Consider the following 14,008-nt stretch of genomic DNA (forward strand, 5'->3'; position numbering starts at 1 on the left):
TTGGAGAAGACTATTTTAAATTCAGATTGGAGTTGCAAAAGAGTGTTATCCAGAGGCTGCAGAGGGAAGAGCTGAATCTGTGCTCACTGGACATACTGGTCTTGCCACCACCTATACTTATACTATTCCACCTACTTTTGATGCAGCCCTGGCAAGCTCTGGGCTCCAAGGTTGGGCAAAGTGTGTAGGTGCTGTGTTCCAGTGCAGGCAGATCCACCACTACCATGAGCCCCTCATCAGGCAGGAGCCACTATGTCCCAAAACTGAACCAAACTTATTATCCATGAATTATCTTTGTGCCTACAATGTAAAGTAAAGCAAACCATACCATTCACTCCCATATGGGAGGCCTGTGTGTAAACTTCCAGTGTGGCCATTTGTTTTCCAAACTGACACAATCTGAGCATATTTCCAAAGCCTCTGGTTTTGGAGTGCAATGCTTCTCTTGCTAGAGAAAAGATGGGAGACCTTTTGTAATGATTAGACAAGGATTGTTGTCTGTGGGCACTTTGCACACAGAAGCCCTGGTAGTCTTCCCTCATTATAAAACACCTAATCGTGAGGGTATACCTAGAATGAGAAACAGGGCAGAAATCTGTGTTCCCATAGCTCGACCACTTCCAGTATTCACCCTAGCTTGTGTAGACCTTGTTCATTATCTGTATCCTATATAGTGCAAAGTAAATATACCGTAACCAAACACCACCTGTCCTGTCTAGTATCACCACACAGGGAGTCACCTACTCCTGGTCTGGAAAAAGCAATCTTGGAAACGATTGTTAACTTTGGGGTGGGAACCAGAGCTGGGTTTGATGCTGGAGTCAGTGCATTGTAGCATAAATGTACCCAAGAAAGCTTTAAATTAACTAGCTGAGGTACTCTGAGCAGCATAAATTCAGCAACACAAGAGTATTTGTCCAACTTCTTGGGTGGGTTTGGCAGCCTGCACTGAGATTTTGGCTGCCATGTATTGCTGCTCTCAGTATTTGAGCCAGACAGCTTAAAATGTTTGCTTAGGTATGTCTACATTGCAGCCACAACAGTGACTAAAGCAAGGACTACCCCCTTGTCACTCTGCCATGAATCCTTTAGCCAAATGAGCATGTGTATTAACTCATGTGATTTAAGGGGATTCTTTACTTGTCATGTGTGGGAATAAGAATTGTGACTTGTAAGATCTTGTGGATGGGGGGTGGGAGGATAGGTTAAAGTGAAGAAAAATGAAAGCGGCCTCATTTTTTTGTTTAGAATGAAGCACACCATCTTCAACCATCCACTCCTGCTCCCGAAACACACTACTGAGTCTAACTTAATAAGTATAACCTTACCAGTTAGTCATTATGATGCCAACCTCAATCTCTGAAATGGAACAATGACTGCATACAGACATTTGGGGAGGTTAGGGGGTGGTTAGATTGAGTTAAAAATAGCCCCTTGACTTAAGGTAAGTTGGGATGGGGTAGGGCTAGTGCAGGGGACAGGCAGGTAGTTGCGGGGGGGAGATCAGGGGGTCCATGGAGGGATTTGGGTGGGGCAGGCAGGGTCCATAAGGGTATTGGGTGGCGGCAAGGTCTATAGGAGGGATTGGGGGGCAGGCATGTCCATGAGGAGGATTGGGGGGGTCAGGGAGAGGATGGGGGCCTTCACCACCATGTCTTAGGACAAAGGGCTATTTTTAGCATTTCTGGCAAATGCAGTGTACAGAAACCTTCTTTCACCCCCATTACATTAACCTTAGAGTAGCATTTTCATGAACTCTCTTACATTTTCTGGAGGAGCTTTATCACTGGTGATCAGCTATATTTCACAGAGATTTAAATGCAATGTACATATGTTAAGCCTTCAGCTATCATAATATATTTACCTGAAAGACACATTTTCTCTGTCTGCTGCCTCGTCGCTTCTCCAGCAGAGGCCCACACCCAGCATTTCTAAAGGAGCTTTATCATGCTTTCACACAGGTGTTTTTTCAGATTGGCAGCTCTGAGCCTAGCAAATATAATCTTTTTTAGGTACATGCCTTTCTTTCTTTTTATTCCACTCTTTATTTAATTATCTCCGGTGGCCTAACAATCTATCAAGGCCTGCATTATGTACATGCAGTCTGCTATATAATGTATGTGGAATGTTTGGACTTGGCAAAGTTGCCCTAAAAACAAAGTAATGTAACAATTATTTAATCTTAGATAGTGAAGTAATCAGTTTTTCATGAGTGTAAAGATCGATGCATCAGTGGCAAAACCTTTCCAAGGCTCGAGAGTGTTTGTCTTTCTGCTTTTTGTACCTATTCAAAGAACCAATTGTCTCCAGTTCAAAGTTCAGTTCTGGAGGCTGACTGCTTCTCTCAGGGCTTGTATGCGCTGGGACGTCTAAGAAACCATTGCATTTCTCAGCTGAGTCAGAATCATCCCACAGCTGCTGAGGTAGCTCATATGCTAGTGTTAATGGTTCCTAACTTCAGACAGTAAAGGAGCCCATGACTGAATAGTCTTAGTGCTGGAGACCGTCTACTTTTGTCCTCCCTCCATAGTTGTTTCAGCAGGGTCTGACCTTTGGGACCTCAGGGCTCGTTATTTTTCCTAGGCTTTTGCTGGTGTGTGTGAGACAAGGAGCTGGTGTTAGTTAAGTATTTGGTTCTTTGTAGAGGATGATCTTTTCCACCCCACATCTCTATTTCTGAAAAATGCAAAGTTAGGTTTCTGCTCCTTATGCTTTTTTGTTTTTTGACCTTGACTACACGTTGCATTAAATTATGTGCATGTGACCTGAGGTCTATGGAGGGGTTGTGGCTTGTGAAAATGAAATAAGAAATGTAGTTGGTTTATCAGTCAGGAGCAAAGAAATAGGGAGGGTAGGATGAGATGCTGATGACAGTTATTTTGAAATGGGATTTGTGTCTACTATTGTGACTGCCCATGTCTTCATTCTACTTGGACAAGTTTTATGCAATGAAGTGATGAAAACTTTAAAAGTGAAGTGGCACTTCCAGCCCTGCAGCCAAAAGCACTTTACAAGCTCATGGAGTATTTTCAGGTGAAATGTGAAGCCCTGGAAAGGCAGAAAGTCAATAGGTCTGCCAACAGTACCTTGGAAAAGGTACTGACAGCTGCTTTAGCTGCCGGGAAGATTCATATCTTGAAAACACATGTGTTTATTTGGCCAATTGTGCAGTCACTCAGATGACTCCTGTGCGCTCTGAATGATAATGGAAAGTTTCAGAAAATGAAACAAGGATATATTGGTAAAAGACAGCTTTGAGCTCTGAATAACAGGTTATCTGCCAGTCATAGAAAATTCAGTTGCTAGCTAGAATTAAGTAAAGCCAGTTCATCTGTACATATGGTGATGGTCTGTGTTAACACTGGAAATAAAGAAAATGAACAGCAGGTGTTTGCTATGCCTATGCGGGCCACTGATAGAGTTTGGACCAAGATATGGTATTCTGGTATGACGTTTGAATTGGTTTGTGCTTGGGAGAGCATCTGTCCTGTGGGTCAAGTCATGAAGCCTACTGTACAGTAGGCTTCTGTCCACAAACAGGCGGGAGAAGGAGAGCACTCTGTCAAGTCCATGGAGCAGCAGCACAGCTACCTTGTTGCTATGACATACGAGGCATATGTGCCATATATTGTGGGGAATAACCAAAAGCACTGCTCTGGTTCCTCCCAAAACCAACCAGCCTCCAAATAACGAATACATGCTGCAAGTCAGGAACAGCTGTGACTTCTGTGTGGATTCCTCAGCAGATAGAGAGAGGGCAATGAGAACTTCATCCACTGATGTAACCAGGAGCACCAAGCAGTGTGTATTAGTTTGAAATCCTCACCCTACTGACAATGGCAAAACTTCCACTGATGACAACTGGCTCAGGCTGTCACTCTGAGTAAAGTAGTGGGAATGTGGAATGTAACCCACTTATCTTCATGCAAAATCTAGCACTTGTCTATAAAGTGCACATTTCTAATAAAGGTCTGCCAGTCCATTCTGAAGGTCTGTGCAGGAGATTTTTGATTTCATAACAATTGTGATGTTATGGGGTATTACTCTACAAATACTCACTGTAATTGTATCTGTTCACACTCGGACTGAATAGAGAATAAAGTATTTATATCAGTGTGATCCTTTCCTGCACTATATTGCCTGAATCTTACACTCCGGAGCCTCTAGACAAAACTGTTGTAGTAAACACTTGCACTCATGTACATGCCCACACGTACTTAGAAATAATCCTCGTCAATATGATCTCAATAGATACTCTCAGTGGAATAGTGTGGTCCTCAGATGCCATTAGAAAGCATCCTGTTTTATTTGTTAACACGAGATTTTCCAGCACAAATCCTATTAAAGGGAAAAATAAGACACTGATTTCAAAACTATGCAATACAGCAAGAGACGGATAAGGGCAGATTTCAAGTCAAAATTAATTTCTAGTGTAACACAATGCAACTCTACCGATACCCACTAGAACTGGACTTTCTTACATCAGGGCTAAATATGTTGTAGGTGAAGGACAGTCACGGGGCTTTCAAACGTCACCCATCATAAAAAGGATTGTTTTGTTGTTGTCATTTCTTTCCATTTGGCTTCTTTAATTTTAACACAGGAACTCTGTTATTCATTAGACTTTTAAAGCTGAAGTATTAGGTATTCACACATCACTACGTTATTTGCCCCAGGGAAGCACACATCATTGTTTTCCTAGAGCTCTTGTGATGGCTGTATGTATTTGGTTGTAATAAGTACCAAGTAGTGTTCAGAGATTTAAAAAAGAACAAAGATGCATGTAAAACCACTGGCAACATTTACAAACTGATGTAATTGCCTTTTTTCTTTATTTGGTAGGTGTAGAAGCAGAATGCAGACCATTTGTTTCTAGGCTAAAACATATAAATATCAATGACTGCCTACTTGAAAATGAAGTACTGATTTCCTATTGTGAGGTAAGAAAAATTTATTTTCTTTTTATCCCTCCTTCCACCTGGGGGGGAAAGCCTTTTGCTTCTCAGTGGTTTCCATTCCATCCTACAGAATGGCACACCCACTTCTGTCCCTGTTCCAGTTACCATTACAGACTGGGACAACTAGAGTTATGTGAATTTGAACTCAATTCTGCAAAATATTTCTCCTTCAAGCTGATACAGAAGCCACGTTTACAACACAGAGAAAGTATAAAGGCTTCAGTCATACTATTGCTTCCCCATGCTCCTTGAAAAACATACAGGGTCCCAGAGGCTATGCTAAAATCTCCTGCATATGAATGAATTTCATATTCATTGGGCCCAGCTTTCAAAGCTGGGTATCTGAGGTTAGACACCCTATAACCCCTTTTAGACTTCTAAGCCAATCCATCAGTTCCTAAACAACTGTATTTAGACACCTAACACTTAGATATGCAGGTTTTAAAAAAATGGGCTTTGCAATATTGGACATGACTTTTCCCTTAGCCCATGCCCTATACTACATGTCTCATGTATTTCCATAATTTGAACAAAAGCACAATGCTGTGGAATTTTCCTATTCATCAGTAACTTCATATAATACAACAAACTCGATTTGAAACAGGAGCATAACATTCTTTCCAGATGTCTCCTTTGCTCTTTGATAGACAGCTCTAGGAAGTAACTGAGAAACTTTGTTCCCAGGCTGGCTTCAGCAGAATAATTCCTCATTCTGTTTTTTGTTATGCTTGAAATTATTTCCTTAAATCCCACGAGGTTAATGGGTGAGGCGGTTTTCTTTAGCACCCTATCATTTCTTTGGCTATTGTGGTAGATAAATAAGGGTCTTTCTCCTTTCCATGACAAGCTGGAAAAATTTTGGTGTTGAATGCATTGAGATTGCATTTGCCATCATTTCCAAGATGGTCTTCTGGCTATACTCTGCTTGAGAGGAGGATGTTCCCATAGTGCAGAATTCCTGTCCAGTACCTACCTGTCTCCAAAATAAGAAAATTGTTGCAATATGCTCTGTCTCCACAAACTGAGTGCCAGTTGTGTCTAAGATAGGGTTGGGTATTTGACCAGTCAGATAACGTTCAGTCAATTGACTGGTCAAATTTCAGTCAAAAATTGTAAAAAATAATTGCTAATAGGTCCAAATAATACATAGACAAAGCACAAATTTTGTAAGTTTTCTTTTGTAAAACTGCTATAATCTTTGACCAGTCAAAAATATGCGGTCAGCTGACTGCTCAGTTGATAATATTTGGCTGATCAATTGACCGGCTTGCCAACCCGGAAAGGATCAATGGCACTTTTCCTAAGAGTACAGATTTTACTTTAGAAAAATGTATCAATTTCTGTGACATCGTCTTACCAATTCCAACTTCCCAATGCTGTTTGAAGTAAGATTAAGTTTTAGGTCCCCTCCTAAAAGCTGTTAAATAATGTTATGAGAGACAGAGTGTCTGTTATGTTCCTTTTCAGAAATTACTGCATCAAGGAGTTACTGAGCAATCTTTAACACACATGCACACCACCTGTGAAACAATTTGGGATACCATAGCACAAAAGGCATGATGTAAATTTTCCAAATCCTGAAATCTTAGCCCTTCCTAAAGGGAGTGGTATACATGTTTTGTTTGTTTGTTTTTTTTCAAGTAAGGACTGAATAAAACCAAAGTAAGGACTACTGGGTTCACCATTTTCTCCTCTTTATTTTGTTTTGACACACTGCAAATAGTTAGAATAGCGAACATGGATAACAAATGTACAAAAGATTGGGCGATGCAACTTGATCTGTATAAATTAGAGAAATAGGCTAAGTAACAGAATGAATCTAATAAGGATAAAATACAATAAGATGTGGAATATCAATGAGAAATCAAAGTGAGACATTTTTTGTGTTGCTTTCTCCAGTATATTTAATTGATTGCAGTCAAGGCACGTAGAGGTAATTGTACTAAATCATGATAAAAAACAGTACTCCTCTTTGTGCAGCACTGGTAAAGTCAAGTACTGCACGCTTTTTAGAAGTGGTTGGAAAATGTTATTTCCCTAGAAAATATTGATAGAAAATATAACTTTTGTAGGAAAAAATAGAGTAGTTTTTAATTTTAACTTTTTTTGAAATTTTCTTAATTTTGACAGGAAGTCAAAACTTGGCAAAGAAAACTGGAATTTGTGGTTAAAACCCCAACTCTGAACACCAGTTTTTAATTTACCATTTACTATGCAAAAAACTTTTCAAGAAAGTAGACTTTGCAAATTTTTATTTAATTGAAAACCCAATTTTCTATCAAAAACAAGTTTTGCCCAGCTTGAATTATGTGTATAGTCTGAGTTACTGTATTAGAGGACAGATATAGAAAAACTAGAAGAGTGTGGTAGGAAAAAAATCCACTAGAGAGTTTGAGGAGAATGGCATAAAAAGATAGGGATAATGAATGTACATAGGACAGGAAATAAAGAACTCCTAGATATGTCTGAAATAGCTGTTAAGATCCTATTGCCCTTGTGACTTCTCTCCACAATACTTTATTAGATCCAACTGAACAAACTTTTTAATACAAACTTTAAAAAGTGCTTTAAACTTTAAACAGTGCTTCCTGTTAGTGTTTCCTGGTGGTACCTGAGCCCAGGAAAGTTACCACAATATTAAAAGCCTTGTAGGATATCTTATTGAAGCTATTTGTTTGTGTGACATTATTTTTTTTTGGTTAGCAGTTTCTCATGGGTATAGACATGTTACTGGAGCTATAAGACTTTGGACTAATATATTTGATTGCTCTTCATCTCATACTTCATGTGTCCAGACAAATGCTGAACCCCAGGCCAAAACTTCCATCAACTTTCATGTGCTTGCCTGGGTGTAACTGGGGGCAGAATCTGGACCTTGAAAATTACTCAACTAACTTTGAATAGTTTGACCAGATTCATACTGTCATTTATTTCCCTTTCAGGGCAAATGTCAAAGCAGTACCAAATATACCACTCAGCTGGATCGGTGGGAAGATCAGTGCAGGTGTTGTACAGCTACTCAGACAGAGGTGGTGGAAGTCCCTCTTTTCTGTGTCAACGGCACGGTGGTGCAGCATGCAGTATCGTCTGCCTTGGCGTGTGAATGTCTGCCCCGTAAATGCACATAGTGGATCTGTCCAGAAGCATACTCATTTCACCTTAATTTTTATGACAAATGGGAATTTACCTGGCAATTCTCATTTAAGTGGCTTTTTTTATATTGCTACAACTACTGCACTCACTGTATCAATGTACCAAGCAATAAAAGTAAAGCTTATTTACTGACAACTTATTTACTGACAGCTTATTAGACCAACATGGCTACAACCTACACCCCTGTAAGCTTATTTACTAGCATTTTGGCCTGTTTTACTTTCTGAATATTGGTGAGACATATTCCAACTGTCCTTTTTTTCAAGTGTCATTACTCATTTAATCCTAAATTAACTATGTTCAACACAAATGTAGTGTTGCTGAAAAGTAACTCCATCATAAAATCATAGATAAGTAGGGCTGGAAGGGTGCTCAGGAAGTCATCTAGTTCAACATTTGCTCAAGGCAGGATCATCCCTATCTAAACCATACTGTAAAAGTGTGTGCCTGACCCGTTCCTAAAACTACACAAACATTCCTGTTGCACAACTAGAAAGCATATTGCACAAAGACACAGAGAACACCCTAACCTGCCACGAGTAAAAGCAAGGGGATGAGGGCCTGGTCAGTGTCCCACCACTGGTGCATGTGCCCCCCCCACTGTGACCAGTCCCATTGACCAGGGGGGTCCCCCATGGCTGATCTCGCTGCCTGGGGGCGGGGGGGAGAACGATCTTGCTGCCCGGGGGGACCCCCACAGCCAATACCGTGATAGCTGATCACTGTAGCCAATTGCTACAGCTGCTTCCAGGAGTGGCTGCAGCTGTGGCTGGGAGCAGCTGGAGCAACTGGCTGGTGCTTGCAGGGGGGCCACTGGTACTCCCGCTTGCCTCTTCCGCCCATCACCTAAGCGGCGAGCACAGCTGGTCAGGGCTGCACCAGTGATCCCCTTGTGCAGGGTGTGCTGGGCTCGACTGCACTCTGGATGGGTGGCAGAAAGTGCTGGGAGCAGGGGCTATGCGCTCCCACTGCTCACCCAGCTGGGGCGGGGAGGCATGGGACAGTGCCACTGGGCTGCCTCAGACAAGTGGTGCACAGCAGCGGAAGCTGCTCCAGCCTCCCTGCACCTCCCAGACATGTCACGGCTTCGCCCTGTCCTGGGCAAGCAGTGGCAGGGCATGGGGGCAGGTGCATGCACTCAGAGGGGGCGGGGCCCACGACAGGGGCTGTGGGGAGTTTTAGGTTGGCTGCAGTCCCCCTATAGTCCCCGCTCCACTACACTCTGCGGGGCAAGTGGAGCCTGGGCTGTGCACCGGGTTGTGGCTGTGGCTAGCCACCCAGACAGCAGGCCTGGCTCCACCTGTCCTGCTGGCAGGTGGCTAGGGCTAGCCTCCCGGAGCACAGCTCGGCCCAGCCCACCCTGCGCAGATCTGGGGGCACATGCCCACTCCCACCCCCATTCCCTCCTGGACCTGCAGCAAGAGCCATCAGAGGAACCACCGGAAGAGCAGTCCCTTGATTTGGCAGTGTGTGGCAGCGTGCAGTGGCAGAAGCCCCCTTCCCTGAGTCCCACGTCTCCCCACCCTCACTGTGGGGGCACTCATCTGCACCCCCCATGACCCTTCTCTCCACCCTCTGCCCACCACAACAGACTTACCAGGTGGAGGCAGCTGCGTCCTGTCCAGCATTGTCGAGGACTGCTGCCTTTATAGTGTATGGCTGAATCTCCAAATTGATCTGGAGGCTTCCGAATTGATTCAGACCTTTTAATGAGTTTCCTGATTCGATTCAATTCAGATTCGGAAGTTTGGGTGCCAAAATCAGGCCAAATCTCCTCTGAATCAAATCGGCTACTGAAGCTTCCCACAGCTCTAAATGTATGCCCATCGTGGCAAAGACCTCCTTGTCCCTGGTTTCTTTGGAAAAAAATGCAGAAACTGTCTCCTAACTTGTTTGCTTCCTTACATAGTCCCAGGCCTGAACATTCAGAGGTGATGCTGCAAGTATAGTCAGTCAGGGAGGATTCAAAATCCCACCCCAACACACACACTGTCCTTGGTCCCTTCTTTGAACATCTAGTTCACTTTCCCACTGCCCCTCAGCTTATCCCATGGCTTACACTAATGGGCTGTCATCTCAGTAGGGTACATTAACGCACACAGAATGCCCTTATTAATGCAGCTCTACTGATTCCAGGAGCTTGAACTAGTTTGGGTCTCTCCATGCAGCTCTGCACTGTGAAGTGTAGACAGATTCTGTGTCAAAGGTAAAAGCTCAGGTGGGGGTTTGTGCTGAGCCTCAGTAGTTCCACCAACATGCCAAGCAGGATGGAAAGTGGATTGAAGCAGCAATCGGTCAACAGCAGACTGTTTGGGAGCTGCTGCTTCTCCAATGAAGCAGGTTATACCCAAGGCCTGGGAGCTATACCACAAGTTGGGTATCCCTGTCTCAGAAAGCGTATAGACAGCTTAGCTTTTACTACACTGAGCACATGACAGAAGCTCCCTGCTGTTTACTTTGGAGGACAGTTGAGTTGAATGTCCAATGGGGGGAAAAATATCCTCAGCTGCACTTGGATCAAGTACCATGAATTTAGCTCTTGTTGCATTAGTCGTGAGAGCTCTGATATAACCAACCATGAAGTTGTAGCTAGCTTGGTTTTGTTGCAGTTACTGGGAGTAAGACTTAAATACTGACAAGATGGATTTATCCATGTAAAAATTGTACCTTGAGGAAAGGCTCACACTTTTTCTCATGTAATAGTGGTTTAGGGGCAAATGCTGATTTTATCAAAGAGCTGGATTCTATTCACCTGTTAGGCACATAGATAGATGTTGGACCTTAGTGCAATTTTAGTCCACCCTGTTTGAGTCCCTGAAAAACTTAATATAAAAAGCGGGTGGGTCCACCTCCTTGCTGCTTTTTGGGACTCAGTTGTAAAGGTAAGATGACATTATGTTACAAAAGTGCAATCCTTTAACAGTTCTCAGGTACTTGAGCACGGAGGAACTGAATTGCACTTTGGTTTGTACCTCCACCTACGCACCTAATTGGTGAAATAGATTCTGGCTGCACATGTTTTGTGGAGTCTTGCCTTGTTATTTTATCAAAGGTCTCAGTGCTCCTCCCCCTTCTTAGCATGTGAAAGCTGACATCCCTGCTTAAGGTTGGATGGCTGTGGATGTGCCTCCTAATCAGATAATTGAATGAGTCAGCCACCAGCTTATCAGAGTGGGAAGGACATGCAGGGACATCCACAGGCCAGAGGAGACCATTCCACTGTTTTCTGGAGGTCGTGAAGGGGGAGGTATGTACAGATTTGCATAATTTGCCAGGACTACCTTTCAAGACTCTTGTTTGGTCAAAAAAATACTGGACTGTAACTGTAGGACTACAAACCAGAGCCATATTTGCTCTACGAAGGTAGAAGTCACTCATTAGAAAGCCACTTGCTTGTAAGCATTTAAAGCTAAATTCACAGCTGGTGTAAATCAGTGCAACTCTTCTGAGATCAATGGGTCTGTTAATTTACACAGGCTGAAGAATCTGACTTGTATTATCTGACTATCCTTAACTGTGATTGCATGTTCTATGCTTCATCATCTATAGCAGGAGTTTGAAAAAAAAAAGTGGCATTATGTAAAATTGATCAGAATTTTTTTTCCTTATTAGTCTTTTGCTTTCCAAGATACAGTTTATTTTTTACTAGGTTTTTACTACTTTCAGTATGGGAACTCCCCTGTGACCCGAGCAAGGTGAAGGCTAGGTGTTTCACATACATCTTGTGAAAGAGAGTTCTGCCCTGAAGATGCTATCATCTAAATAGTCAAAAAACAAAGGGGAGAAAAAGGGGCATGATGTTAACTTCATTTTGCAGGTTAACTTTTCTGGGCATGTTCAGATGAACATGAATGTGCATTTCCCTGGGGACAAATAGCAGCGGCACGTAGTTGTGCCACTACTACTTGTCCCTGGGTAACACCCCTGCACATGCACTGTGGCCAGTGGCAAATTGCCCCAGGTGGGGTAGAAGAGGATGGGACCAACACCTGGGTTAGCCCCAGCAGCCTTACCTGGGGTGGTGGCAATCTGGGCATGCGGAGCCTGGCTGGCAGCTGGAGTGTGGGTCTGGCCAGCCAGGCTTCAGTCTCGGGCAGCCCAAATTGCAACCACGTGTGCCACTCTGCTTTTTTAGATACTGGAATTTCCTAGTATCTAATTTGGGCTCTACGCTGCAAATATGCAGCATGAAGAATCTTTTCATGTACACTGTGTGTGTTTTGCAGCACCTCAAATATATATATATAGCCAAAGTTTCTTAGGGGTTTCAGTAGGGGTACTGGGCTTCCCTATAAAAGAACTAAGCAGCTAAACGAGAAAAGTTTTTTTTATTAACTACCTTAACACACTGCTGTGTTTTGCATTTGCATTAACAACACTCTGTTAAGCAGACACCTGCTTACAGGCCCGAGATGAAGTCACTGGGCGTGCACTGATCATGATATACTAGGATAAAATACAAGGGGAATGGGGCACAAAGAGGAGGCTTTGGCAGATAGATAGATAAATCTATTTGAGTACTTCTCAAAATTAAAGTCCGCCTCCTGAGTCTTATCTCAGGACTATATATATGGGATGAAACTTAGGAGGCGGACCTTAATTTTGGGAAGTACTCAAATAGATCTGTCTATCTAGCTATCTATCCCTCCTCTTTGTGCCTCATTCCCTTTGTATTTTATCCTAGTTTATCTTGATCAGTACACTCCCAGTGACTTTCTCAGGCCTGTAAGCAGGTGTCTGCTTAAGAGGGTGGTTCAAATGCAAAAAGCAGCAGCGTGTTAAGGTAGTTAATAAAAGAGCTTCTCTCATGCAGCTGCATAGCTCTTTTATAAGGAAGCCCAGTACCCCTAGTGAAACCCCTAGAAAACTTTGGCTTTTAAGGGAATATCAACATTTTAATTTTGTGCATACCTTTTGCAAAAGTTGTTAGTTATTCAAAGTACTTTTTAGTGCATCTCAGTAACCTATGCAGAACTCACCCCTGTGCTTCAGCAGCCTGGTATTAGATTGGTGAACTTGCCACAGATGAGAAGATAGATTACAGGAACATTAAATGGATTTGGGGAGAAGTTTTATATAACTTCTTAATAATTAAAAGCACGTAATCTCTCAGTTAACTTTTACAGCCTTCTAAGCCCCATACCTCTCCAGCCGGTGAAACACAATCTGGTATAATGGCATTACTTGTCAGAGACTCTGTGTTATCAGCTGACACCATCCTCAGGTATGTTGGGAAACACAATGACCATCAGGTATGATGTTCTTATGGCAAAAAAAATCATCTAAAAAGATTGACTCCATCTAATTCAGTGAGGTATTGTTTACCATCATGTCACCAATGGGGCATATTACATATGCGCTTTCTCTCTCGGGGTTGTTTTACCTGTGCTAGCGTAGTTGTAATGGACTAGCACTGTGGTTGTATAGGAGCCACTTAATCTGAAACCATGCAAGAAGAACCCCTATGCCAACATGGATCCACATTAAGACCTGAAGTGATATTCCCATATAGCCTTTAAAATTAAGCCCAAGTATTACCTTTATATGCCTTAGGCTTTCTTTACAATACAATGCTGGTAACAAAAATAAATCCCATGAAGTAATATATTGAAATCTCCAGCCCTCAGGCAATAAAATATAAAAGTGCAAGGTGTTCACTTTAGCAGGTTTACTATTAGGTTGGATAGTTGGTTGTAGAAGCCCAAGATGAAGCAGCCATTCAAGGTTCTGCCTTATTTGGGGGGATGTGTAGATCACTTCTGCACTGCTCTGGAGAGGGCTGCCAAGAAACAACTCACCACCTCCCACTCTGCTGCCTCATCCTTTTGTCTGGCCCATGCAAAGCAAGAGTAGGTGGGCAAAGCATACTTCTTGGTGATGCCTTCTGGAGGGCTGCA

At 42.7% G+C, this 14,008-nt stretch overlaps 1 protein-coding gene across 3 annotated transcripts in view; it reads left to right on the forward strand.

Moving 5' to 3' along the window:
* The window catches only part of VWF (von Willebrand factor), a 263,892-nt gene extending 255,646 nt beyond the window's left edge, over nucleotides 1–8,246 (forward strand). For all 3 annotated transcript variants that reach the window (XM_090043875.1, XM_090043874.1, XM_090043876.1), the window contains exons 51-52: nucleotides 4,843–4,940; nucleotides 7,901–8,246. In XM_090043875.1, coding sequence (XP_089900001.1) covers nucleotides 4,843–4,940; nucleotides 7,901–8,086 — 284 coding nt within the window. In that variant the 3' untranslated portion in view covers nucleotides 8,087–8,246. The remainder of the gene's footprint in view (nucleotides 1–4,842; nucleotides 4,941–7,900) is intronic.
* Nucleotides 8,247–14,008: the final 5,762 nt, after the last annotated feature.

The sequence above is a fragment of the Crocodylus siamensis genome, chromosome 4 (genome assembly GCF_052110815.1).
Source record: "Crocodylus siamensis isolate JL-2025a chromosome 4, ASM5211081v1, whole genome shotgun sequence".
NCBI classification, from domain to species: domain Eukaryota; kingdom Metazoa; phylum Chordata; order Crocodylia; family Crocodylidae; genus Crocodylus; species Crocodylus siamensis.